General features: G+C 50.7%; 11 protein-coding genes across 11 annotated transcripts; 8 read left to right on the forward strand and 3 right to left on the reverse strand.

Annotated features, from left to right (window-relative positions):
- Window positions 1–586: 586 nt before the first annotated feature.
- AtWU_02715 (putative 60S ribosome biogenesis protein Mak11) lies at window positions 587–2,183 on the forward strand (the record flags this gene model as incomplete). The annotated part of the gene is made up of 2 exons (XM_035497828.1): window positions 587–1,525; window positions 1,584–2,183. The coding sequence occupies 2 exons, from the start codon at window positions 587–589 to the stop codon at window positions 2,181–2,183; spliced, it is 1,539 nt and encodes a 512-aa protein (XP_035353721.1).
- A 614-nt stretch (window positions 2,184–2,797) lies between these two features.
- On the forward strand, window positions 2,798–4,488 carry AtWU_02716 (translation initiation factor eIF2 subunit gamma; the record flags this gene model as incomplete). The annotated part of the gene is made up of 3 exons (XM_035497829.1): window positions 2,798–3,321; window positions 3,387–4,373; window positions 4,458–4,488. 3 exons carry the CDS (start codon window positions 2,798–2,800, stop codon window positions 4,486–4,488), a joined length of 1,542 nt encoding a protein of 513 aa, XP_035353722.1.
- Window positions 4,489–5,219: 731 nt separating this feature from the next.
- On the forward strand, window positions 5,220–6,905 carry AtWU_02717 (zinc metalloprotease; the record flags this gene model as incomplete). The annotated part of the gene is made up of 5 exons (XM_035497830.1): window positions 5,220–5,234; window positions 5,340–5,522; window positions 5,587–6,333; window positions 6,416–6,608; window positions 6,673–6,905. 5 exons carry the CDS (start codon window positions 5,220–5,222, stop codon window positions 6,903–6,905), a joined length of 1,371 nt encoding a protein of 456 aa, XP_035353723.1.
- A 331-nt stretch (window positions 6,906–7,236) lies between these two features.
- Window positions 7,237–7,752, reverse strand: AtWU_02718 (uncharacterized protein; the record flags this gene model as incomplete). The annotated part of the gene is made up of 1 exon (XM_035497831.1): window positions 7,237–7,752. One exon carries the CDS (start codon window positions 7,750–7,752, stop codon window positions 7,237–7,239), a length of 516 nt encoding a protein of 171 aa, XP_035353724.1.
- A 206-nt stretch (window positions 7,753–7,958) lies between these two features.
- On the forward strand, window positions 7,959–8,751 carry AtWU_02719 (mitochondrial 54S ribosomal protein bL34m; the record flags this gene model as incomplete). Its single annotated transcript, XM_035497832.1, has 2 exons — window positions 7,959–8,221; window positions 8,391–8,751. The coding sequence occupies 2 exons, from the start codon at window positions 7,959–7,961 to the stop codon at window positions 8,749–8,751; spliced, it is 624 nt and encodes a 207-aa protein (XP_035353725.1).
- Window positions 8,752–9,694: 943 nt separating this feature from the next.
- Window positions 9,695–12,969, reverse strand: AtWU_02720 (putative zinc metalloprotease; the record flags this gene model as incomplete). The annotated part of the gene is made up of 3 exons (XM_035497833.1): window positions 9,695–9,895; window positions 9,954–12,025; window positions 12,078–12,969. The coding sequence occupies 3 exons, from the start codon at window positions 12,967–12,969 to the stop codon at window positions 9,695–9,697; spliced, it is 3,165 nt and encodes a 1,054-aa protein (XP_035353726.1).
- Window positions 12,970–13,999: 1,030 nt separating this feature from the next.
- Window positions 14,000–16,690, forward strand: AtWU_02721 (uncharacterized protein; the record flags this gene model as incomplete). The annotated part of the gene is made up of 4 exons (XM_035497834.1): window positions 14,000–14,161; window positions 14,242–14,737; window positions 14,796–15,822; window positions 15,871–16,690. The coding sequence occupies 4 exons, from the start codon at window positions 14,000–14,002 to the stop codon at window positions 16,688–16,690; spliced, it is 2,505 nt and encodes an 834-aa protein (XP_035353727.1).
- Window positions 16,691–16,932: 242 nt separating this feature from the next.
- Window positions 16,933–18,486, forward strand: AtWU_02722 (WD repeat WDR12/YTM1 family ribosome biogenesis protein; the record flags this gene model as incomplete). Its single annotated transcript, XM_035497835.1, has 2 exons — window positions 16,933–17,068; window positions 17,150–18,486. 2 exons carry the CDS (start codon window positions 16,933–16,935, stop codon window positions 18,484–18,486), a joined length of 1,473 nt encoding a protein of 490 aa, XP_035353728.1.
- Window positions 18,487–18,810: 324 nt separating this feature from the next.
- AtWU_02723 (mitochondrial 37S ribosomal protein uS13m) lies at window positions 18,811–19,410 on the reverse strand (the record flags this gene model as incomplete). The annotated part of the gene is made up of 4 exons (XM_035497836.1): window positions 18,811–18,855; window positions 18,979–19,245; window positions 19,301–19,345; window positions 19,408–19,410. The coding sequence occupies 4 exons, from the start codon at window positions 19,408–19,410 to the stop codon at window positions 18,811–18,813; spliced, it is 360 nt and encodes a 119-aa protein (XP_035353729.1).
- A 396-nt stretch (window positions 19,411–19,806) lies between these two features.
- AtWU_02724 (peptidylprolyl isomerase) lies at window positions 19,807–21,045 on the forward strand (the record flags this gene model as incomplete). Its single annotated transcript, XM_035497837.1, has 7 exons — window positions 19,807–19,914; window positions 19,998–20,075; window positions 20,146–20,162; window positions 20,220–20,323; window positions 20,394–20,538; window positions 20,595–20,758; window positions 20,846–21,045. 7 exons carry the CDS (start codon window positions 19,807–19,809, stop codon window positions 21,043–21,045), a joined length of 816 nt encoding a protein of 271 aa, XP_035353730.1.
- A 2,364-nt stretch (window positions 21,046–23,409) lies between these two features.
- Window positions 23,410–25,518, forward strand: AtWU_02725 (DEAD/DEAH box helicase; the record flags this gene model as incomplete). Its single annotated transcript, XM_035497838.1, has 2 exons — window positions 23,410–23,609; window positions 23,682–25,518. 2 exons carry the CDS (start codon window positions 23,410–23,412, stop codon window positions 25,516–25,518), a joined length of 2,037 nt encoding a protein of 678 aa, XP_035353731.1.
- Window positions 25,519–25,788: the final 270 nt, after the last annotated feature.

Here is a 25,788-nt window from a genome sequence, read left to right on the forward strand (position 1 = left end):
GACGCGAAGATTTCGCTGGGAAGGGATTTTTTGGGGGGTGTTAGTGGTGATGAGACTTCTGGACGGGTAGTATGGGAGGAACTTTGGTTGGTTGGTTGGAGGATTCTGGGTGAGTGCCGGGAGCAGCAGAGAGCGCCAGGTTTGGGTGTTGGTACTGCGATGGGTGGTAGTAGGCGGGTAGGAGTCCCCTAGCTATTCCTTAGATTCCTTACTAGGGGCGATAGTCCACCATTCCATGCCTGTTCCTTATGTAGGTATGATGTGAACCGCTGAATGGCTGGCCACCAGAAAAATGAAGGCCTGAGGCAGCAAACGAGGTACGTAGCGCCGGCGGCTTCCTTTCGCAGTTTTCTGTTGTTGCTCCCTTGTTGTTTTCTCTCGCGCTCACCCGAGTGATTGCCGCATTCAGACCCGCTGGACACCTTAGGCACTAATGGCTCGGAAAGACGCGTCTCACCGCCCCGACTCGATGATAACGTCCGGCAGAAAAAAAAAGTTGCCCGCTCAGATAGATGGTCTTTGATAGTTAGTCTGCAGAAGCAAACACATTCCACACCAATTCCATTCTATTAAACAGACCACAATCATGGTAAAGAGAAAGAGAGACGAGGCGGCCAAGGACCGCCAGAGCTCTACGCAGCCAGCCAAGGTTGTCAAGGCTACAGACAGTGAAAAGGCCCCTTCCACCTCAACGGCTGACGGTCCGTCAATCACGCTGCAAATTATCACCGGTTCCTACGAAAAGGTTCTGCACGGCTTCACCGCTGCTGTTTCACCTACCTCTTTTGCATCTAAGGATACGGATGAAGATGGTGATAAGTCCAATCTTGTACAATTTGTGGATACTTTCCTGTTTGAGGCTCATACATCTGCCATTCGCTGTCTCGCCTTGTCACCATTGCCGAAGGCTGATGCAACAGAAAACGCTCAAGTTATCCTAGCCACTGGTGCTACGGATGAGCGTGTTAATCTTTACTCTCTTTCTGCTGCTCCTGTTGCAGTGAATGACTTATATCCCACCGTACCGACTCTCGCGGGCAACAAAATCCTTGAGAATCCCAAGAACCGCGAGCTGGGCACACTGATGCATCACTCCGCTCCGATTTCGGCTTTGGAATTTCCCTCCCGATCAAAGATCCTTGTTGGTTCTGAGGATAATACAATCTCCGTTACCAGAACTCGGGATTTCTCCGTTGTATCCACCATCAAGGCCCCTCGTCCGAAAGTTCAGGGTAGGCCAAGCGGTGACACAGCACCCCCGGGAGGCACCCCGTCCGGTGTCAATGATATCGCTGTCCATCCTAGTATGAAACTGATGCTGAGTGTGGGCAAGGGAGAAAAGTGCATGAGGCTCTGGAACCTTGTTACAGGGAAAAAGGCGGGCGTGTTGAACTTCAACCGAGAGATTTTGCAAAGCGTCAAGGAGGGCAAATGGAGCACTGGAGAAGGAAGGAAGATAGTGTGGAACTCGAAGGGTGATGAATTTGCTGTGGCATTCGAGTGGGGTGCAGTTGTCTTCGGCATTGTAAGTTTGATGTTGCATATCCCCCATTGCAAGGGCCATTCTTTAACATAGTATACAGGACTCCACTCCCATTTGCAGGGTTTTCCCCAGCCCCCGGAGTAAGCTTCACCAGATGAAGTACGTCAACCCAACGCCTTCTTCCGATGACAGCGATGAACTGCTTGCTGTCTCGACGGAAGATGGTAGGGTCATTTTCTACTCTACTAAGCAGGTTCAAGAGGCGACAGAGGAGGATGATTCGCCCATCCCCTATGCGGAAGCTGTTGCTCAGCTCGGCGGTAGAGCAGCAGGCTTCCCCGGAAGAGTGAAGGACTTCGAGGTCCTTGATCTAAATGGTCAACGAGTTGCTGGAAAGGATAACCTTCTGGTAGTAACAGGAAATAGTGAGGGCTTGGTCCGTGTTTGGCTGCTGCAAGGAGCCGATCTGGTCAAGAAGGATACAAAAGGTACCAAAAAGAAGTCCGCCGAGACGGAGAAGAAAGTCATCCAGGTTGGTAAGTTCTTGAATGCCTATGGCACAGGCAACCGAATCACCTGCCTCAAAGCATTTGTGATGCTGGCTCCTGAAGATCCTTCGACGCTAGAGGATTCGGAAGAGGACTATGATGAAGAAGTGAGCCAGGATGAATCCTCCAGCGAAGAGAGCGATGAAGAATAGGTTTACCGCTTATTTGATGATTGTCTTACTGTATATACCCAACCCTTGTTGATAGGCAAACGGATGTGTAAAATCATACCATTGCAGTCTTCCATTATCTAGAGGTGCTTTCCGTATCACTCCCCCACAACTCTCCCTACATTACGAATGGTCACATTACCGACGTCCCATACAAACTTCTGGACCCTTCACTGCTTCGTGGTAGTCGCTTTTGACGTCTGTACGAGCCCCTGTATGCCATGTTCGTCACACAGGTCGACAAATTCGTATTCTCATTGAGCCATTCCACTTTAGTTCGACAAGTATAAGCATGGGCATCAATACAGACGATGAATATCTTTCAGTATTAATTCAAGTAGGTGCGAGTCGATCAACTGAGAAAGTGAGGTTCATTTTTGGCAAAGAGGTGAGTCAGTATAAATCCTGCCGCCGCCCACCGCCCACTCGCTCTCCACTGCACAAATCACAACCCCACTGGCCGAACCGTATCATATCGCCTCCGTCCTCAAGCAGCAATTTTCATCAGACAACACGACCCTCGCCCCTCGCCCTCTCCACCCCCCATCACCCCCCTTTTCTAGAACCGCTGTTGTCTCTCGATTTCACTAGCAATTATGGCTGCCAACGGCGACTTCTCTGACGACGAGTCCCAGCCTGGATCCCCCATGCTCGATGCGAACGGTCACGATGACATCGAAGAGCAAGAGCCCCTCGACCAGGAGTCCAAGCCTCTGAAGTCTGCGATGAAGAAGGCGGTTCCTCCTCCCCAGCCCAAGCGGCCAGAGCTGCCCGAGCAGCCGAATCCGGAGACTCTGGACCTGTCCACGCTGACTCCTTTGACCCCCGAAATTATTGCGCGCCAAGCCACAATCAACATTGGCACCATCGGTCACGTCGCTCACGGCAAGTCGACGGTCGTTAAGGCTATCTCCGAGGTCCAGACTGTCCGTTTCAAGAACGAGCTGGAGCGAAACATTACGATCAAGCTGGGTTATGCCAACGCGAAGATCTACAAGTGCGACAACCCCGAGTGCCCTAGGCCGACATGCTTCAAGAGCTTCAAGAGTGAGAAGGAAGTCGACCCGCCTTGTGAGAGGGATGGCTGCAGTGGCCGCTACAGACTGTTGAGACATGTGTCGTACGTTGAACCTCAGAATCCTGTGTAGTCAAGTTATTTTATGCTAACTCAGAGATCGAAATTAGTTTCGTCGACTGCCCCGGTCACGATATTCTGATGAGTACTATGTTGTCTGGTGCCGCCGTCATGGACGCTGCCCTTCTCCTTATTGCCGGAAACGAAACTTGCCCTCAACCTCAGACTTCGGAGCACTTGGCCGCCATCGAAATCATGAAGCTCAGCCACATTATCATTCTGCAGAACAAGGTGGACTTGATGAGAGAGGATGGTGCCCTGCAACATTACCAGTCGATTCTGAAGTTCATCCGTGGTACCGTCGCCGATGGCTCTCCGATCATTCCCATCTCTGCACAGCTTAAGTACAACATTGATGCTGTCAACGAATACCTGGTTTCGCACATTCCGGTCCCCGTCCGCGATTTCACCGCTTCCCCTCACATGATTGTCATTCGTTCCTTCGATGTGAACAAGCCCGGTGCCGAGATCGAGGAGCTGAAGGGTGGTGTTGCCGGTGGTTCCATCTTGACTGGTGTTTTGAAGCAGAACGACGAGATTGAGATTCGGCCCGGTCTGGTCACCAAGGACGAGAATGGCAAGATTCAGTGCCGTCCCATCTTCTCTCGGGTCATGTCCCTCTTTGCCGAGCACAACGACCTTAAGTTTGCCGTCCCTGGTGGTCTGATTGGTGTCGGTACTCGCGTGGATCCTACTCTGTGCCGTGCTGATCGTCTCGTTGGTTTCGTCCTTGGTCACCGTGGACGCCTTCCCGCTATCTACACCGAGCTGGAAGTTAACTACTTCTTGCTTCGTCGTCTGCTCGGTGTCAAGACCGCCGATGGCAAGCAGGCCAAGGTTGCCAAGCTTACTAAGAACGAAGTTCTCATGGTTAACATTGGTTCTACGGCTACCGGTGCTAAGGTCGTGGGTGTCAAGGCTGATGCCGCCAAGCTCAGCTTGACCAGCCCTGCTTGTACCGAGGTCGGAGAGAAGATTGCCATCAGTCGGAGAATTGAGAAGCACTGGCGTCTGATCGGTTGGGCCAACATTGTCGCGTAAGTCTAAAGCTCCGCCCCTTACACTCCCCAAGATTTCTTCCCTGCTCTGAGAGAATGACGTGATATTAACTTTGGTCATAGTGGTAACACCCTTGAGCCCATCCTGAACTAAAGAAGTTATTGCCCGCTTGGATGGCCAGGCTTGTATCCACCAGATTACGGCTGGTGGGGACGTCAAAGAGTCTCTGACACCAAGTCTTGGCAGGGTCAAGTCACGAATGAAGTAGAATGGTTTGCAGTAGCGAAAGGGGGTGTCAGTTAACTCCCTGATTAGAGACCACAGGGAGCCTAATCGTCGCCTATTCCACCTGCTGATGATTGCGAAGAACAGGAGATCGTGAGTATCCTCCACGATAACCAGTTGAAATATTCGCAGGATCGAGGAGGCCGGGCAAGCAGCAGGATGGGAAGGCATTTTAGAAGATCAGGTGGCATGGCTGGAGTTGCGCAGACCACTTCTTTGACGTGTGTTACGACGCTTGTGGAAAATATTTCTTACAATTTTTTTTTCCTTTTTTGTTCATTCTTATTATTCGGTCCGGCTTGCATGGCTCTATGTAGATGCTGTATAGGGGAATGATGAACGCAACGAAATAAAAGTCAGAATTTCTTTGATGTCCAATACGCCGCTATTGAAAACAAGCATAAATGGGGAGCTGAATGAAGGAGTTGTTTGTTCTGCTGCGGCCTTGCCTCCGAGGCTACCGCGGCGGTTGACTAAGGCGCGGACCAGCTCCTCTTTTAACTATTCTCTTACTCCCCCATTCATTGCTTTGTCCGCAACCAAAAGGCCACATCACAGCAGGCTCAATTTCAGGCTGCTGTAGTGTTGTGGGTGTCGCAATGTATATCCTCGAGGTAAAGTTCCCGTACAGACCTCTTCATCACCATACTAGAAGTTCATTTGGTCTTCCCTTCTAAGCTTGAAGCTCCAGCTAACTCGGGTCATCGTGGCCGTTACAGCAACTGGCGCGTTTCCTCGACCGCCCATTCATCCCCTGGAAGAATGTCCTCGTCGGATTTTCTCTAGGCCAATTTCTTATGGAGGGCTTTCTGTCTCTCCGTCAGTACAAAGTGCTGCAACGAACAAAGCCCCCGCAAGTATTGGCGGGCGAGGTTTCCCAGAAGGTTTTCGATCAGAGTCAGGTAAGCATCTCTACATGAACTCAGCAACCACATCATACTGATCAGACGTTTCCGGGCTCATTAGTCCTACGGTCGCGCCAAAGCCAAATTCGGTCTTTTTGCAGGTCTTTACGGTCAAATTCAAAATCTTGCTTTCATCTATGGCGACATTCTCCCCAAGCTTTGGGGAGTCAGCGGTCTCCTGTTGGCACAATACTTTCCTTCTCGGTTCCAAGGTGAAATCTCGCAGACGCTGCTATTTGTCTTCGGATTCAACCTGATCAGCACGGTTCTTTCTCTTCCCATCTCGTACTACAATACTTTCGTCCTCGAGGAGAAGTTTGGTTTCAACAAGCAGACTTTCAGTCTCTGGGTTACGGACTTGCTCAAGGGACAGATGCTTGGTATCGTACTTGGAACACCCATTATTAGCGCAGTTCTCAAGATCATTCAGAAGACCGGCAACTCCTTCTTCTACTACCTGTGGCTCTTTGGCGTCTTCCTCCAGATCTTCGCTATCACCATCTACCCTATTGTTATCCTGCCCTTGTTCAACAAATTGTCGCCCCTTGAGCCTGGTGCCATCAAGACCGGTGTCGAAAACCTCGCTAAGAAGCTTAAGTTCCCTCTTCAAGAGCTGCATGTCATTGACGGCAGCAAGCGGAGCGCACACAGCAACGCCTACTTCTATGGTCTCCCTTGGAAAAAGCACATCGTCATCTACGACACTTTGATCGAGAAGAGTGAGCCTGAGGAGGTTGTTGCAGTCCTGAGCCATGAACTGGGTCATTGGAGTCTTAGCCACACCACAAAGCTTTTTGGTATTGCTCAGGTATGTTCCTGGGTCACAAAGCAGACCAACCACTTCCTTATGAATGGTCCGAATAGTATAACGACAGGCTGACCTGTACTAGTTCCATATGTTCTACATTTTTGCGCTCTTCTCCGCATTCGTGAGCAACAAGTCTTTGTATCAGTCGTTCGGCTTTTATAGCCAACAGCCCATCATGATCGGATTCCTCTTGTTCTCGGATGCTCTCGCACCGATGGATGCTGTTGTCAAGCTTTTGATGAACATCCTCAGTCGCAAGTTTGAATTCGAAGCTGGTAAGCCTTCAAGACCCTTGACTCAGAACCGCGATTATGGCACGATACTAATCAAACCATCAAGATGCCTTTGCTGTCGGTCTCGGTTATTCTGAGCAGCTGGCGCAATCCCTTCTCAAGCTGCAGATCCAGAACTTGAGCACCATGGACGCTGACTGGATGTACGCAAGCTACCACTACTCTCACCCTATTCTTTCCGAGAGACTCAAGGCGCTCGGTTGGAAGGGTGGAAAGGTTACCGCTCTCAAGGAGGAGGATAGTGAGAAACCAGTTAAGGCGGCTGACCGCGAGCTGTGAAAAGTTGACATTCTAGTGTCTCCTTTCTTTTTCTGGTATGGTGTTACAGGGCCGGTTGAGTGGAGAGGCCCGCCGGATATGGGCTTCTGAAGGCATATTCAATTGTTAATGGATTTTTGAGTTCTTATCACCGGTTATAATAAACCAATCGTAATCGTCTTCCAATGGATTATGTTCGCCTTGAATGCGCCAATGCAATATGCACAAGTCTAATATATCTTGGGAATCCAAGACAAACAGCAAGAAAAACAAATCCCGTAGCAAAGCTGATGCAACCCATAGCAAAACCTGCGCGCAAAACAGTAACTTTTATTTCGCTTTCATTCCCTACTCAAGCGTCCGACTTGGCCTTCGCTCTCTTCTCTGCAAGTCTGCGCTCCTTCTTCTTCCGCTTCCTTTCCTCTTTATCGAGACCCGCAGCGGTCTCGGCGTTCTGCTCTGTCTCAACAGCATCCATATCCATCCGGACATCGTCATCATCATCGGCAGCAACAACCTCCTCTTGAAGCTTTTTCGGGTCCTCCCACCCCTCATTTCCGGCCTCTGTCTGCTGCGCATTGCCCTCCTCTCCAGCGCTGAGCTTCGCAAGAGCCAGATCCCTGCCCAGAACTTCGCCAGCAAGGCCAGCCTGAACGCGCTTCAGGTTGTGCAAAATGAGGTTGGGTGCGGCAGCCGTGGTGCGCGAGGTCGGGCCATGTTCGCTGATCCCGGCATTAGGTTGGAGGGCGGGGTCTGTGGCGGCGCGATCGAGATAGGCGGCTAGGAAATCGTGCGCGGCAGCCTGGGAGATAGGCTTGGAAGAGAGGATGGTTGTAGGGGGTAGCGGAGAGGGACCCTGGGTGGCCATTGTGGTATATAGTGATAAGTATTGTTTCTCGACTTGTCGCAGAAGTGTTCAAGTATATGTAAAGGTTTGTAATCGGAGTAGTGCCCCAAATGTCGAGAAGGGTTATTCGTTCAGTAATAATAGCAACCTTCCGTACTCAGTTGTGTCAAAGTAGGTAGAACCGGTTTATTTCGTTATTGCTCGTTTATTGCACCAATTGAGCAGATATGGAGAACTGTAGATGCGCTCTTGCATCGTCCGGCGGAGAGAAAAAGTCGGAGGTGGTCCGTGCACTGCGGCGCCGGAGTTCAATTTTCAGTCCTCCGTCACGGACAACATCTCGCATCCCTCCATCGCCGTCCCCAGGTTTCTGCGTCAGCGACGTCCAATTACGCCTCACCGTCGTCTTCAACCTTCTCACCAATATGCTTTGCCTTCGGTGTACGGCTCTGCCGACCGCTTTCAGGTCCTTTGCGGCCCCAGCAACCAGGTACGTCCGTCCGAGTCTGGCACCCTGGATCCAATGAGACCACACATCTGGGCTCTGTATATGGTCCGATTCCTCAATCGGGACAGGCAAATCGTCAGGGGAAGCTCTGGCACCTTAGGCACTTAATAGCATGGATGAATGAAATGTCTGACTTAAGTTGATTCACTAGACTCACCTCCGCACCGCTCACATCCACCGCAACCTCTCTATCAACGCCGTTCCGTGCCCTCTCCTCCACGACCCTCTCCTCGCTCCGCCTCCCTCAACAACATCTCCCCTCTCAGAGCCTCATTACCTCTTCTTCCACCACTACTATCCGCTCTCTGCTCTCCACCAACAACTCCTTCGCAAACCAACAGACCCGCTCCTTCTCCGCTAGTGCCTCGTTGGGCGGAAAGCGCGATACCTACAACCCCTCGCGGAGGGTGCAGAAGCGCCGTCACGGATTCTTGGCTCGGTTGCGCTCGCGAGGTGGACGGAAGATTCTGTTGCGGAGAAGGGCTAGGGGGCGGAAGTCGCTGAGCTGGTAGATTGGAATGCGTTGTTTGGTGGTGATGGGTTCCTCGGTTTTTGTTCAATCTCATATTGTGTGTGGGCTGTGTACTATGACGTTTATTGCTCTTTGATTTTTGCGGTATCTGGATTTACTTTACTTATGGGGAAGTTCGGTGATGCGTCTTGTGCTTCCTGTGCCCCTCAGAGGAGGATGACATGAGGAGATTCAGCTTGGAATATGCCGAGCGGACCCTGCTCGCGTTCCGGGGGTATCCTTTGCGTTACTGGGACGGGGGTGGTATGAGTCTAGGGGTACTATCTAGCTACCATTAATAGGACGTTGTCCTATGTGTACCATATACATATTTATACATAGATATCTCATTGTCACGTGGTTTGGTTTATTTACGTGGAGTGTGGTGGAGTCAGGGTGTAGATCTAACATCTGAGGTTAGCTATATTTCTCTCACAAAGATCGAGAGATGGAAGCTGTCTGGTACAAAAGGCTTGAAGCAGTGAAGAACAAATCATGTCACTAAGAGACCTAAGGGCCAAGTAATCTTTAGTAGTGGCTGAACGCAAAAGCATCTGCCAGCACTGTTTACTACAACAGGCAAGGAGAATGGAGAGGAACGAAAACATATTCGTGAAGTATTTAGGATGGTACATATAACAATTGCCGCAAAATATACCTGCCAAGGTCTGGTAAGTGTCAATAAACTACATCATTCAGATTAGGTTCAAGTCTCTGGTTGTTGACTGGCACTTAAATTGAACAATATATCATTAACTTCAAAAATCATTTGCGTGTCTGCTCAGTTGGAAACATCTCTAACAATACAGATAACACGGGTCGGCATATTTGTCCCAGACTTTCAGTGTCCCTTAATAGAGGTGGCTGATCTTTCGATCTAGGTGCTATCTAGGGATTGGCTCAAATATATCCTGTCATGTCTAGTGGTCGTCGTGTGTATGGCATCACTCATCATCTTCGTCATCCTCCATGTCTTCATCGCTGTCGTCTTCGTCTTCAGATCCGGTTTCGTACTCATCATCATCGTCGTCGTCAGACTCCTCGTCCTCGTCATCGCCGACCTTCAGTCCATAGTCATCTTCGAATTCCTTGAGTGGCTGCACCGCTGGCGTGAATCCCGATGCCTGGAGACCTTCCTTGATAGTCTAAGCCGACAGTTAGTAAATGACACACGAGAGTATGATAATTTCAGGGAAAACAAACCTCCTCAAGCACTGTAGCGCAGGTAACTACGATATTCGCCGTGGATGGGTTGAACAAAGGCAGAATGATGCTCTTCAGAGCACCCTTCACATCATCAACGCTAGTAGCCCGCACCTGCTTGAGCACCCGCTCTTTGTAGTCGCTAGGTAGGCGCCGAATCACCTGTCGAATGAAACTGCCTGAGGCTGCGGCACCAATGGTCGATTGTTCATTCGCAAAGCTAACAACAATGCTGCTAATGGAGCCCTCCAGCATCAAAGGATCGAACGGCATCGCACCAGAGAGATGATCCTCAACAATCTGTTTGCTTGAGTCGAAGGCCTTATGGGCGTTGGGAGAGCGATAAACGTCAAAGTTGACGAATCCGGTGTCGATGTTGTAGGCGAAGTTCGTGCCATATGCCAAACCCTTGCCTCGAACCGCAACCCAAAGGGGTCCCTCGACCGCATTCATGTATGCGATTGCAACCATCAAGGCAGGAAGTCTTGGATCATCATACGAATCCAGACCCCGTGCAGTTGCATATGCGAACGATGAATCAATCGTCGGCATAGGGACCACATACGACTTGCCGCCCAATTTCTGACCAGCCTCACTGAGCAACGGTCTTCTAGCCGTGATAGGCTGCAGAGGGGCACCTGCACCCAAACGCTCAGCAAATGGTTTCCATGCTGACACAGGGTTTTGAAGTTTCTCCAGGTCAGCGATGACCAGGACTCGCATGTTCTCGAAGCGGAAAAGCGCGTCTCTGATCTCTTCCATGCGCGCAACGACAGACTTCGGCTCTTCTGCCAGTTGCTTCTTGATCCGTTTCAAGTAACGCGCCTTCACCAAGGTGCTCCGAGCCCGAACAATAGATTCTGCCGCGTAGTGGACCATCACATGAACAGCCGCGAGCATGTCATCACCACTACGCTTGGAATCGGGCACATCGGAAAGCAGTCGGCTGGTAATCGCTCGGAGTCGCTCGACATCGAAAATCGAGTTCCAAGAAAGTTCCTGGATCCATGCAATCGCCGTATGATACTTCTCAAGCTCCACCTGGAATGAGATCCGCAGCATCTCCGAGTTTCCTAGGCTTCTGGCTCCTTCCATGGAGTAGCCAACTGTGTCCCTTTCCAATTCCACAACCACCTGCTCAAAGTTAATGGTTTCCCCATTCCGGTTGACAGGCAGGTTGAAAAACGCCTCGGTATACACGGACAGCAATGGGCGAAGCTGCACAGGTACGGCCTGCGCCGAGATGAGAAGGGAGAGCTGCACGAAGCTACTGGGGATATGCTCAAAATGGATGAACAGGGGCAGATCGGATCCATCAGCATCCACCAGTTTTTGCGCCTTGTGGGACGGGCGTCCGGCATCCAGGGCTGCACCGGACCTGGCTGTAGTAGTGTCCACGAAATGGATAGACTCTACTCCGGGAATTTGGAACCTCTCCAGCATCTCCTTGGGGATCTCCTTGTCATTTTCAGCTTTAGCTTTCTCCAGCTTGTCGGCCAGCTTCTTCAGCCCTTCCTCACCCAAGCGCTTCTTTTGCTCTGCGACTCTAGCTTCTTCTTCCTTCTTCAGTGCGTCAGACATTTTGACGGACGGGACACCCAGGATAGTGACATGGTTGGCATCAGAAATCCACGTCTTGATGAAAGTGCGCCATTGTGCTTCACTCCACTTCTCCAACACGTCATATTCTTGCAAGGTCGCAACATCAAGCATAGTCGATCCGTCCCTCTTTCCGAAAAGGAAATCCGAGATCACGTACTCCGCAAAGGAAGAAGCGGAGCTTTCAGTAGAGAACTTCCAGGTCCGCCTTTGCCGGTCAATGCACTCCTTGATATATCTCATATCCAACTCCTTCTCCATAGCATCCTTGAGCACTTCGAAAAATCGTTGCTCTACCTTTGCCAGTTTCTCTGTCTCCACACTGGTCAAAGTGAAGCGGATCTCAATACTGGGATGATCTTCGGTAGCATAATAAACAGCACTGGCGAGCTGCTCCTTCTCAACCAAGATGTTGTCCAAGAGGGAAGCAGATGAACCGGCCAAATACAACAATGCAACATTAACAGCCCCGGCTGTTACAGTGTAAGTATCACTTCGAAATGAGGGAACTGGCGAAACACTCACTTTGAACAGGATCGGTACAGTCCGGACCGAGGAATCTAATCTCTATCTCTCCAAAGGATTCATCTTCTTCCGGGAATTCCACAGTCTGGACAATGGACTTCTCCAATGGCGGGGCCTGCTTGGAATCTACCCACGGTCTCTTGAAAGGTGATTCAGGACTGGGAATGACATCTAGAATAGTATCTTCAAATTTGTCCAAGGTCTCCAGCATGTTTTGGTGATCTACTTCGCCTGTGATAATCAGGCATAAGTTCTTGGGCTGGTACATCTCACGATGGAACGCTCGGATACGATCCGCGGTGAGTACACGGAGCTGCTCCATCATACCGCCTGTCTCGTAGCGGAAGCCTACACCATGCGGGTAAGTCAATCGACGAGCGGTTAGATCGATTAACTCTGCAGAGTTATTCTGCACACCCTGCATCTCCGAGTAGACGACTCCGGCGTCGTCACCGGAGCCGTCAATATGATGCACTTCGGTATAGCACCCTTCATCTGTCAGTGTTGGAGCTATAACATGCTCTAGGTACACGGGTAAGATTTGAGCAAATCCTTCCCAGCCTGCTGTGTCCAAGGTGTAGGCCGTGTGATCTGTGGCCGTCCAGGCATTAGTGCTCGAATAAACACGTGTTGCCAGCTTGTCAAGGAAGCCCTTATATCTATAGTTGCGAGAGCCCATGAAGCACAAGTGCTCCAATGTATGAGGAGCACCCGAGTCATCGAGAATCTCAGTGGCTAGAACAAAATATCCTGTGACTTTGGGTCCTTTTTGGTCAATGACCACTACCCTCATGCCTGTTCTCTCCGATTCATACTGAGCAAACTCGCTAGGCGAGTACTCCGGCTTAAACTTCTGGAGTAGCTTGAAATGGCTGTTTTGGGTAGATGACATGTTGCTCAATGGTCTCTGGAAATGTGATTTATAACCAATTTCTGCGATCACACCCCGTAGTGATAATCTGAAAGACTGTTAGTATTCCATAGACCAGAAACGCAGATGTCTAAGAAGCAAGTATAACAGTTTTATTCATTTCAAAGAAGCTAGCAATGCTTGAGGTTCGGGATGCGGGGAACTGAAACGGGAAAAGCACCCATTCCATGTCTGAAATACCAATAGCAAGAACAAGGGAGTTGCAAATTGTAATAATACGACATCACGGAGACCATGAAGCATGCTGTATGACTGCGCAAAACTGTGGCAGCCAATGCAAGGCTGCCAGTTGAGGGATTGGATGTTCAATACAGACGACGACGGAGGGGCAGTCTCTTTTCTTGCTTTTTTTTTATTCGATGGAGTTCAGGGCTGGCACTAGCATGGACTCACATGGATCGAGAAGCGTTTGCCCGAATCAGGCTTCTCAATAGTAACTGAGACAACACGATGGGCTCTGCTTGACGCCGGTTATGATTGTTTCAGGAATTTTCAGGTCACACAGTTGGCCGCTGAACGAAGAGGTTACCCTCCAACTGTAACGGTTCAGAGTGGAGTAGTTCAGGTTCCGGTCCGATAGAGCTCACCACACCAACAGACACTTCACGAAAAGACAACCCGGATCTAGGTTTGAAGAAATCTTCATCGAACAAAAAACGAAGAATATACTTGCAGATAAGACAACTAAAAAAAATTAAAGTAGAACTTAAAAATGGTCTCAGTTTGGCCGTGGGGAAGAGCGAGACCGTTTGTGGTCTTGCCTATCGCAGCCAAGGCGGTGAGCGGTGAAGTCACATGGCGGTGTTGACAGCTCGCCTTCCCTTTCGGTTGCGATTTGCTTCATTGGATACCTTGGTATATCTTTGGGGATCGATACCTGGCAGATCGCCTTTACAAGGGAAGCGGAGCTTAGTGTGGCTCTTCTGCTGGCCTGCCTTACCTTTTTGATCCGCCGGTTACCAAGAATCAAAGGCTCTTGTTTACTGACAAGATGTCCGCTAAGGTATCGGAGCAGGACATAGGCCAGTCGGTGCTGGATTTCGTGACCGATGGTACTTATCCAGGGTCGGAGCAGGTTGTCGCCTCTGACTTTTCTGGCTCTATCTTGGCGAAGGAATTGGAGCTGATATCGAAGGCTAGAGAGCAAGTTGAAGTAAGTAGTATCTAATGCGGAGCCCCGCACAAGTAGCAGCCCAGATGGCGTTATAACTAAATGAGAATTTCTTCCAATAGGCCGAGATCAACTTCCTCAGTCGTGAAAACAACTTCGATGCGGACGGATGGATTTCACAGGCCAAGCAGCTTCATGCAGACATTGAACGTTCTAGAGTCACTGCGAGGGAAATCGTCGAGCAACATGAGAAAACGCAACCTTTGCAATTGAAAGTGGAAGATGCTTCTGCGAAAGTTGGTCTCATTGAGACCGAAATCGCGTTCAATCAGGCGGTAACCAGCGCGCTGACAGAAGTACAAAAGCTGTGCAAACAACTAGACGACGGACGAGCAGCTCTCGGGGAGGGCCGCACCATGGCTGCCATTGACACATTGGAATCCACTGAACACGCCGTCAAGCGAAGCAGTCATTTCACAAACACAAACGTTCTACATATACTGCTAGAGAATGCCGCCGGGCTGCGGAAAGATATCATGGATGCTGTCCGTAACCGCTGGAACGAACAGCTACATATCGATAAGACGGAGGGAAAGCTGACCATTTCCAAGGACAGCGGTATGATTTTTCTGTTGGATGGTGCCAGGTCATTCAAGCTCACTAACATATTTCATAGATGATACATTGCACGAGACTATCGTGGCCTTGACCAGGCTTGAGATGTTCCCCTCAGCAAGGGATAGGTTCCAAAAGGAATTGATATCGAAGATAATTGATCCGATATTGCTGCCTGGAGCCACTGGGCGTAGCCATGAGTGCCATATTTCAGGGTCTACGATATACCTTGACCCGCAGCCATCAACGGCATCAATACCAGAGCTGCTTGAACGCCTAGTCAAGGTATTGGGCTTCTTGAAGCAATATGTTCCCGCGCTTATTGTGGAATCATTCTCGGAAATGTTCATTCCCTCGCTGTCTTCCAAGATAATCGAATTGTGGCTATCACCTGCTATTCCAACCGATCTTGAAGGCTTGGGACAGTTTGAGCAAATGCTCGACCATGTCCTCAAATTCACGAAGAACATTGAGAGTTATGAGTGGCGCGGCCAAGAAGAACTCATCTCTTGGGTCAACCAGGCTCCACGTCTCTGGATAGCTAGAAGGCGCGTTGATTCATTGGATCAAGTTCGGAGAATTCTCGCTGCTTCCCAAGGCACTACACAACAGGTTGAGAGAATTGAAGTCGAGAAGGTCTCCGGGAGTGATGAAGCGCTGCTGGAGAATGCTGCACCTGATGATTGGGACGCTGGTTGGGAAGAAGACAATGAGAGCGGCTCTAAGGGGAAGCAGCCCAGTAATGTCGACGATGAGGAAGACGTGAGTGCATGGGGGCTGGATGATGATACTGAGGAACATGACCCCAAAACGAAAAATGGCACAGCCACGGCATCTGCGGACAATGATGATGATGATGCTGGAGATGCCTGGGGCTGGGGTGATGAGGATGAAGAACAGAACGCCGAGGTCTCAGAGCCTAAGACACCAGTTGTGCCTGCAACTGTCAATGGCAAGGGTGGGGCCAGCCATTCCACTCCCAGAGAGGTTACTTTGAGGGAGAAGTACACCATCACAGACATCCCCGACTCTATTCTGGGTGTCGTCAAGCAACAAGTGGTGGACTCCAATGCCATATCCCAGCCTACGTAAGTCTTTCATGGTCAGAGTTCTATAGTGATTCTAATACGTTGCAGGCATGCCCACTCACGTGTGGTTTCCTCCGGAACAGGACTTCTCGCACTCCCAACTCTGATATTGGCCATGTTCAAAGCCACAGCCTCGACTTTCTACGGTCTCAAATTGAGTGCTGGGCAGATGTATTTATATAACGACAGCCTGTATCTCGCCGGTCAAGTTCGTGATCTCGCAGAGGAGTACCAGATCACCAGGCTTCATGCAGATATCGAAACTCTTGAGAAATATGGAAAACTGGCTTACAGCAAAGAGATGCAGACCCAACGCACAATTGTCACAGACCTTCTAGACGGTGCACAGGGCTTCAGCCAATGCTCAGAGCAACCGTTCCTTGGTGAATGCGAAAATGCGGTCAGCGCAACAGTGGACAGAATTCGCGACGTTTTCAAAGAATGGCAGCCTATCTTGTCGCAGTCTGCGCTTCTTCAATCGATCGGCTCATTGGTTTCAACTGTCATCAGCAAGATGATAATCGAAATTGAGGATTTGGGTGACATTTCAGAGCCCCAGTCACAGCGACTTGTGTCATTTTGCAACCAAGTGACTGGGCTGGAAGATCTATTCATCCCTGAGGGCCCAGATAACACCGAGCGTTCGCCTATGACGGCCGTCTACGTACAAAACTGGTTGAAATTTCAGTATCTGATCAATATATTGGAAAGCTCTCTTGCTGACATCAAATTCCTTTGGCTCGAAGGCGAATTGCGTCTAGAGTTTTCTCCAGACGAGGTCGTGGATCTGATCGAAGCTCTTTTTGCCGAATCCGATTACCGGCGTAAGGCTATCGCGGACATCAGAAGGGCATCACGAGGGCAATAGTCGTTAGCTTTACTTCCATGTATATAAATTTAGCAAAATGGCATATTGTTGTCTTTGGTGCATATTTTTGCTCTTCTACTTATCTGGTACGTAATGTTGCGGCGGGGAATCTCCGCGCTTTGCACAAGTGGCCGCATCGGTTGCCGTATTTTTTTCCTCACTCGGTGGAGTTTTCTCAACTGCACTTTGAAGTGCTCTAGATCGCGCCCTTCATAACCCCCATATTTCCCTTCAGTGCCATTATGAACGGCGTTCAGGATTCGACGTCTGCTGCGGCCTCGTCCCAGTCTGCGCAGAGGCAGGTGCGTGTGCAGCTAGTTAGCAAGCAAGAAGACATTGCGCTGCCTGAGAGCACCGGCCCCATTCTGGTTCCCACAGGTATGAATGCATTTTGGCAGATCGCTGCCAGTCTGCCTTATATACACATACGTTCTCACTAACTTCTTTATCTGTTTGTAGGATTGCGGAGATATGCGCTTTCTACCCTGGTGAACAATCTTTTGGGAAACGACAAGCCGGTGCCATTTGAGTTTTTGATCAATGGCGCATTCCTTCGGACTTCGATCGATGAATACTTGACGGCCAATGGCATATCTGCGGAAACTACTCTGGAAATTGAGTATATCAGAGCGTTGATTCCCCCGCTTCATATTGCTTCGTTCGAGCATGATGACTGGGTTGGCTCGGTGGATGTCCTCTCTGCGACCTCGCCAGCTACCTCTTGGGCTTCTGCGATCGTCTCTCCGGGGCAGGAGAGGATCCTATCGGGCAGCTACGACGGGTTGCTTCGTGTGTGGAATATGTCGTCTCAAATCGTCGCAACCTCACCGTCCCCGGCTGATGGGGGACACGGCGCGTCTATCAAGGCCGCCAAGTTCGTCTCGCCGAATTCGATCGTGTCGGCTGGCCTTGATCGCACCGTTCGACTCTGGAAATACAACGAAAACGATGATGGATTCTCAGGAAAGATCACCCCGCAGATTGAGCTCTACGGACACAAATCTGGTATCAACTCGTTGGCTGTGCATGCCCCCTCGAACCGTATTCTCTCCGCTTCGGCAGACCACAACATTGGCTTCTGGTCGACAAAGAAGTCAGATGCCCCAGCTGCTCCCGAGAACCTAGTTTCGTCTGCTGCGTCACGGAGCTCCAAGCGCAGAAAGGTGAGCTCGTCCGTCAGCACCCCGCAGCGCGGCCCGCTTGCGCTGTTGTCTTCCCACACCGCGCCAGTCTCAGCTGCCATCTTTGACACGAACGACTCGACTGTCGGTTACTCTACTTCTTGGGATCACTCTCTGCGTACATGGGATCTGGTCACGGCCGCTTTAGTAGACACCAGATCGACATCCCATTCGTTGCTATCTCTCGAGCATCTCCCCGAGCACCACCTTCTTGCGACAGGTACTTCTGCTCGCCACATCACTCTCATCGACCCTCGTACGTCAGCGACAACAATCTCCGCCATGACCCTCAGAGGCCACACCAATGCCGTGGTTTCTCTTTCCCGCGATCCCCACAGCAGCTACGGTCTCATTAGTGGCAGTCACGACGGTACCTGCCGAATCTGGGATATCCGTGCTACAAAGACGGATAAGGACGGTGTTGTTGGCGAGAGCGTGTATTCGATTACTCGGAGAAGCTTGGAAGAGCAAGGTAAAGCGGATGCTAAGCGAGTAGGTGGAGAGGGAGTCAAGGTCTTCAGTGTGTGCTGGGACCGTTCGGTTGGCATTGTTAGCGCCGGTGAGGATAAGAGGATTCAGATCAACCGGGGTGAAGGCGTATTGTCTTCCGCATAAGAGGAGTTGCACATATGGTTCCGGCGTTATACTTATAGGATGAAAAGTTTGGTTCTGACTCTTTGTATTAAACAAGCCGCTGTACGAGCTGATGTTTCCACTTGCAATATATCATATAATTGCTCTAAGAGGCAGCATGGAATCACTACTATGATCTCCTTAGAGTCTCAATGTTTCATTGTCTACATAAAATACATCTCCAGGGTGGAGAAGGTCAAGCCAGAACACTAATTTACAAAAGCAAGTTTATAACGCCATTCCATGCCCCAACTGAAACGAAGCCGCAAGACCACTGGGGTCGATAAATGAATCATCATGTTAACCTCACAGTCTTCTTTCCATACGGTTGAGCTTGACAGCAGATTTAATCTAGAAATCATGTTAGTAAAATTCTTGCTCTGTGTAGTACCCCTCGACCACATCCACCAGCGAAGTGCTCCAACACTCCCTGGTATCATAGTTGGAGATATTTAAACATGGGTGTAAACCAACCTGGCTCCTCGTCCGCTGTCCCCGAACGGGCAAACCGAGCGCATGACGCCGACCACGGTAGGTTCCCGTCTCCTTCAGACGCTTGATGTTATCGAGGTACTGTCTGCGAAGGTCGTTCTCAATCTTCATATCGGACAAGGCGGCCGTGATATCGAGGACCTGCTTGTTCGCCAAGTCGCCAACCTTGCATGTTGGGTGGATGTGGAAGCGGGCAAGGAGACGGGTCGAGGTCAAGTTACCGATGCCGAAGAAGGACTCGAGCGATTTCTGAATTCAGTCAGACTAGGCGTTGAAGGAAAGATGGAAGTTCGGAGTTGCTTGCCTTGACGAGGTTTCGCTCGGGGAAGTTCACGCCCAAAATGAAAACCTAATTGCTTATTAGCCACACATTTGAGAGAGACTTTCTACTGGCATAGTATTAATACATACCATCTTGACGGTTTGGCTTGTTCAGTGCTCCAGGGGATGTGATATGGCTCAAAATGCCTATGCGCTGCGCTATTCTTCTATCAACCTCCGCAGTCTGGCTCAATTCAGCGCGGAAGAAATCGACCAGTAACAATGTTTCTCCGAACAGATTTGAGTAATTTTGACTTTTGCATACAAAAAGTACAACCTGATTTCTCCACGGTTGCGGTGCGGTGAATGAAAATTTCAAGTAATAACTGCAAAGATACAGTCATACTAATCCCGATACGGTTATGGTGCTCTTGGCATCTCCGCAGTAATGCAAGCTGGCCTCCATTCGCCGCATGATTGCTCCTTGAGTCTCCTGTGTTTTCAAGCAATTGTTAGAATTCTCCTACATTGGAGACATCCTGAGCAATCATGAACTTCAAGAACCTTTTCCTGTCTTTCTTCTTCGTCCTGGCGGTTGGACTTGCTCTTGTCCACGCCGAAGAAGCTCAGCCCCGGGGTCCCAAGATCACCAGTAAGGTATGTATAGATGTGATCTTCGGCGCTTACAACCATTGTGAATTGCTTTCCAAGTATGACATACTAACTGCATTTACATACAGGTGTTCTTTGATATCGAGCACGGAGACAAGCCTCTGGGCAGAGTCGTGCTTGGCTTGTATGGCAAGACTGTCCCTAAGGTACGTGATCGTCGTCATGCTATTGTCACTCGGAGCTCCTAGACTGATAATATTACTTTTGCTTTTTTAGACCGCTGAGAACTTCCGGTATGATTCATGAGCTCAATGAAGCTTCTGCGCCATTCTAACATAGCTTGTATTCAGTGCTCTCGCTACTGGTGAGAAGGGGTTTGGCTATGAAGGATCTACCTTCCACCGTGTCATCAAGGACTTCATGATCCAGGGTGGTGACTTCACTCGTGGCGATGGTCAGTACTACAAGGATCTTCATTATATGTGTACAATGCCCCTGCCATATGCTGACACTTCAAACGAAAGGTACCGGTGGGAAGTCTATCTACGGTGAGAAGTTCGCCGATGAGAACTTCAAGCTGAGGCACACGCGCAAGGGTCTGCTGAGCATGGCCAACGCCGGCAAGGACACCAACGGCTCCCAGTTCTTCATCACCACTGTTCCTACCCCGTAAGTCCGTGCCAATCCTGTATAGCGATGACAGCCAGCTTACAATTTCGGGATAGTTGGCTTGATGGCCGCCACGTTGTCTTCGGCGAAGTGCTCGAGGGCTACGAGATTATCGCTCAGATCGAGAACGTGCCCAAGGGCCGTTCTGACAGACCCGTGGAAACTGTCAAGATCGTCAAGAGCGGAGAGCTGGAGTCCGAGGACAAGGCCGAAGAAAAAGGTAGCAGCCATGAGGAGCTGTAGACCTGTTTCCTGAGGTCTCAGCCTGCTTCTCGATAAGACTGTGATGTGCTGATCGCTTGTAAAGAAACGAGCTCTGAAGAAGAGTCACAACCTTCAGCAATTGCTGTTGTTCCTTCTCCAACCCCTTTGTCTATGACATCTGATAACGCTCCTTATATCTTTCCGAAATTCGCAGCGCTTGCCATTGTTGTCGGTCTCTTGGTCGTCCTGGTCCGACGCAGCTTTAAGGGAGAACAGGAGAAGGCTGAGAGGAGCATTGTTTAGAAAAAGATTGTACTCATCCAAATACATGGAAAGAATTGCTCAGTAATTTTACCCTCTGCTGCAGCCCGTACTCCACGTCTTCCTTGCAGTGTACGACTACAAAGTACTGCAGGCCGTATTCAAGTGCCACATGACGAGCCGACGCATAACCCACGCCTTAAAACAGCCGTGGCAAGCGCGCCAGGAGCAAGTGCTGTGAGATCATCTTCCAGTGGCAAGTAAGAGAAAGGCTTGGCCTCCGGTTGGGCCAACGAAGTACTTTTTTGGTAAGCTCCACTGGCAGGCAGCGGCAAGGATGCGCCCACCACCTAGTCTACCTTTGGAACAGTCCAAGTACTCCTGCCACCCCTAACCATCTAGTACTTTGTTAGTCAGTGGTATGATAGGCACCGTCCAGTAGGAAAGTTTTTCTCGACGATAAGATTTGCTCGTTGCCTACCAGACTTCGCCGACCCCACGCTGACGATCTGAGTGGGAGACCATTCCACCTGCGGAGTAAGGTTATTTCCTCCCAGGAGTAACGCCATTCCATTGAGGTTCCTCTGCGGTCATTGGGACTTGGGGATTTACAATGTCTAGCTTGCTTTCAGCATGACCGTCACGAACTATGGATTTTATAGTCATACTTCGAATATAAAGATTCCGTTCAATCGGGTGTAAGTAACAAACAGGTGACCTGTTATATACAGCAGTTGGGCACGGACAGCATGAACGACAACAGTACTATCATCATCCAAGGCCTCTCAACGGGGATTTAGTAATGCACAATGATGCTTAAATCACGTCAATCCTGGAGGGCAAGTGCCCACTTTTTGGCGTTGTAAGCCTAGTATGGGACGATCATACTCCGTACTGTAAGACAAATTCTTGTATGCTGTGGTCAGGAGTTAAGGAATTACAATTTCAAACATTGCTACAGTCAGAAGTTCTGATCACCGAGGATCAGTCAACATACCAGGGCGCAGAAGCCGATCAGTTTCCACGATACAGCGACGACGTTGACATTGTAAAACAGGAAGACGCCGGAGGCGAAGTATACATCGCCATGGCCGGGGTGCCAAGTAAGGATGCGCTTGGCTGGAGAGGGTACATCACGTGGCCGTGACTGTATCTACGGGGGGAGGCGAGCCTGAGGCAAACGGCAGAGTTTTTTTAGACCTCGTCAGATTGGCTCAAACCGGATCAACTGGTGAACAAGTCGCTGCTACTAGTACCCTAGAGAGTATAGAATGTGGGATTTCGGCCAACAACCCTAGGATCTTGCAGCTGGCCAAAAGTTCCAAATAGAAAATGTATTATGGCTTCTAGTCGAATCGACAGCGTTTCAATGCGGGAAGTTCCTTGATCTTGATCAGAGTTTTACACTTTTTGATCCATGAATTGTTCTTGATCCGGTTGACCAAAGGGGACAAGCAGAGACAGCGCGAGAAGGAACTTCCAGCAAGTGAGTAGTGACGGAGGTACAACAGGGCCAAAATAGACAGGGCCCAGCCCATCATCATCTGGCAACACAGGCAGAACCGCCAGAACCAAATACGCCGCCACTCTGTTTCGTTTAGCCTTTTTAGAATTTTCTCTGGATTTTTCCCATTCCCCCTTCCTGTTTGGTGCAATGGCCGTTTGGCCTGCGCTGGCCGGCTTGCCCTCCTGCTGCTGCTTCCCTTCGCTTCTTTTTTGCACGCTGAACCTTTTTTTCTCACCCGGACCGTCCCCAATAATCCCATCGCCGGGCTGCCAATAAGCAAGCAAAACCTTCCCAGTGCGCAGGCCTGCCAACCACTGCCAGTGCATTATTCCCTTAGTTTCGTAGTCATCGTCTTTGCCTCTCCTCCCCGTTCTCCGTCCCACAAACCTTCTTCCTCTTCCCTACTTCTTTTCCTCCCATCCCCTCTAAACCTCCCCTCCTAATCCAGTCTGGTTTCAATTTTTTTTTCTCCAATATCTCCACATCATATCCTATTCTCTTCCCCTTCCCCCCTTTTTTCTTCTCTCTTTCTACACCGTAATAGAGGTTTAGATCTGGGAGATCGTCTTGTTCTTCGTTTAGTATTCCTCCCCAAGGTCTTTCTTTACCCTGTTCCTCTTTCTCGCTCTGTGTTACTTATTGATCCCCTGTGTATTGCCACTCGATAGAGACGCGGGGACTTTTTACTTCACTTTTTCATTTTCTTTCCTTTTGTCCTGTACAGAAGAAAAGAAATTTGCAGTGTTCGCCCGCAAGGACAACATCCGCTGAAAAATCGCTTTGTTCAACTACCAGCATAGTACGTTTTTTTTTTCTTCTTCTGTGCCGGCTCCTTCCAACGACATCCAACGCGTTTTGCTCATCTGTCTTCGGTGTCCACAGTTCGAAATACCGCAAATATGGCCGACAGCTTGAAGATGGGAAACCTTTCCCTCAACGAGTCTCAGCACGCTCCTGCCGCTGCCCCCAACACGGGTCGCGCCGCTTACATCCCTCCCCATCTTCGCGGACGCCAGATGGCTGGAAACATGGACGGTGCTGCCGCTGCCCCTCCCCCCGGTCCCGCCGCTGGCCCTGGCAACTCCTGGGGTGGTCCTAGGTATGTGATATTGCATTACGGGCGTGTCCCATTTCGCGTTGTGTGTAGTGACTAACTGGCATGATTTTGCAGAGGCGGCCCTCGCGGTGGTCAGCAGTGGGCCAACGCCAACGCCCCCGATTTCAGCCCTCGCGGTCCCAATGGTAACACTAGCTGGAGCCCTCACGAAGCTCGCCGGCCCTTTAATCCAAATGCTTACGGACACCCAGGTCACGGAGGCTCTTATGGAGGAAGTGGAGGTGGTTCTGCCCGAGGCTCTGGAGATGGCCAGTGGCGTGACGGCAAGCACATTCCCGGTCCTGCCAATCCCCGTCTCGAACGCGAGCTTTTCGGTCTTCCCAACGATCCCACCAAGCAGAACACCGGTATCAACTTCGCCAATTACGACGACATCCCCGTGGAGGCCTCTGGTCACGATGTCCCGGAGCCGGTCAACGCATTCACCAACCCGCCCCTGGATGACCACCTGATCGAGAACATCAAGCTCGCCCACTACCAGACTCCCACCCCCGTCCAGAAGTACTCCATCCCCATTGTCATGAACGGCCGCGATTTGATGGCCTGCGCCCAGACTGGTTCCGGAAAGACTGGTGGTTTCCTCTTCCCTATTTTGTCTCAGGCTTATCAGAACGGTCCTTCCGCTGCTCCTGCCCAGGCTGGCGGTCAATTCGGTTACGGACGTCAACGCAAGGCGTACCCGACCTCCCTCATTCTGGCCCCCACCCGTGAGCTTGTTTCCCAGATTTTCGACGAGGCTCGTAAGTTCGCCTACCGCTCCTGGGTCCGCCCTTGCGTTGTTTACGGTGGTGCCGATATCGGTTCCCAGCTCCGCCAGATTGAGCGCGGATGTGATCTTCTGGTCGCTACCCCTGGTCGTCTTGTCGATCTTATCGAGCGTGGCCGCATCTCTCTGGTCAACATCAAGTACCTGATTCTGGATGAGGCCGATCGTATGTTGGACATGGGTTTCGAGCCCCAGATTCGCCGCATTGTGGAAGGCGAGGATATGCCCCACGTGAATGACCGCCAGACGCTGATGTTTTCGGCCACTTTCCCCCGTGACATCCAGATGCTGGCTCGCGACTTCTTGAAGGACTACGTCTTCCTGTCCGTCGGCCGTGTCGGTTCTACCTCTGAGAACATCACCCAGAAGGTCGAATATGTCGAAGACCACGACAAGCGCTCCGTCCTCTTGGATATCCTCCACACCCACGGCACTAGCGGCCTCACCCTCATCTTCGTCGAGACTAAGCGTATGGCCGATTCTCTGTCCGACTTCCTTCTTAACCAGCGTTTCCCCGCCACCGCTATTCACGGTGATCGTACCCAGCGTGAGCGTGAGCGTGCTTTGGAAATGTTCCGCTCTGGCCGTTGCCCTATCCTTGTTGCCACTGCTGTTGCTGCTCGTGGTCTCGATATCCCCAATGTCACCCACGTCATCAACTACGACTTGCCCACCGACATCGATGACTATGTTCACCGTATTGGTCGTACTGGTCGTGCCGGTAACACTGGTATTGCCACTGCTTTCTTCAACCGTGGCAACCGGGGTGTTGTCCGCGACCTGATCGATCTTCTGAAGGAGGCTCACCAGGAGGTCCCCTCGTTCCTCGAGAGCATTGCTCGTGAGGGCAGCGGCTATGGTGGTCGTGGCGGCCGTGGTGGTCGTGGTCGTGGCGCCAACGCTACCCGTGACATGCGTCGCGTGGGTGGTGGTATGGGCGGTCCTCCCTCCTTTGGCGGCAGTAGCTACGGTGCACCTGGCGGCAGCTATGGTGGCGGCGGCAGCAGCTATGGCGCCCCTCCCTCCTATGGAGGCGGTGGTGGCTATGGCGGCGGCGGCGGCGGCAGCTACGGTGGTGGCTACGGCAACCCCTCCGGCCCTACTGGACCTTCTTCCTGGTGGTAAATTAATCACTAGGGGAAGTTGTGGTCTCTGACGAGGCCGTCGGGTCTGATTGGCTTCTTTTTCTTCATTTGCCTCTCCTTTGACGGATACGATCAGAACGAGTCCTGAGTTCTTCTTCTCTTTCTTCTCATCCCTATTTTTCTCTCTCTCTCCCTCAGGGCCGGCTTTGTCATGACCGCCACGACATAACCTTAGATGCGTTCTAAGAATCTGTTTTTCTCTGCTTGTTGTCTTTTCTATTTCGTTATTCTCCTATGTGCAGGTGTTTTT

The sequence above is a fragment of the Aspergillus tubingensis genome (genome assembly GCF_013340325.1).
Source record: "Aspergillus tubingensis WU-2223L DNA, scaffold_4, whole genome shotgun sequence".
Taxonomy (NCBI): Eukaryota; Fungi; Ascomycota; class Eurotiomycetes; order Eurotiales; family Aspergillaceae; genus Aspergillus; species Aspergillus tubingensis.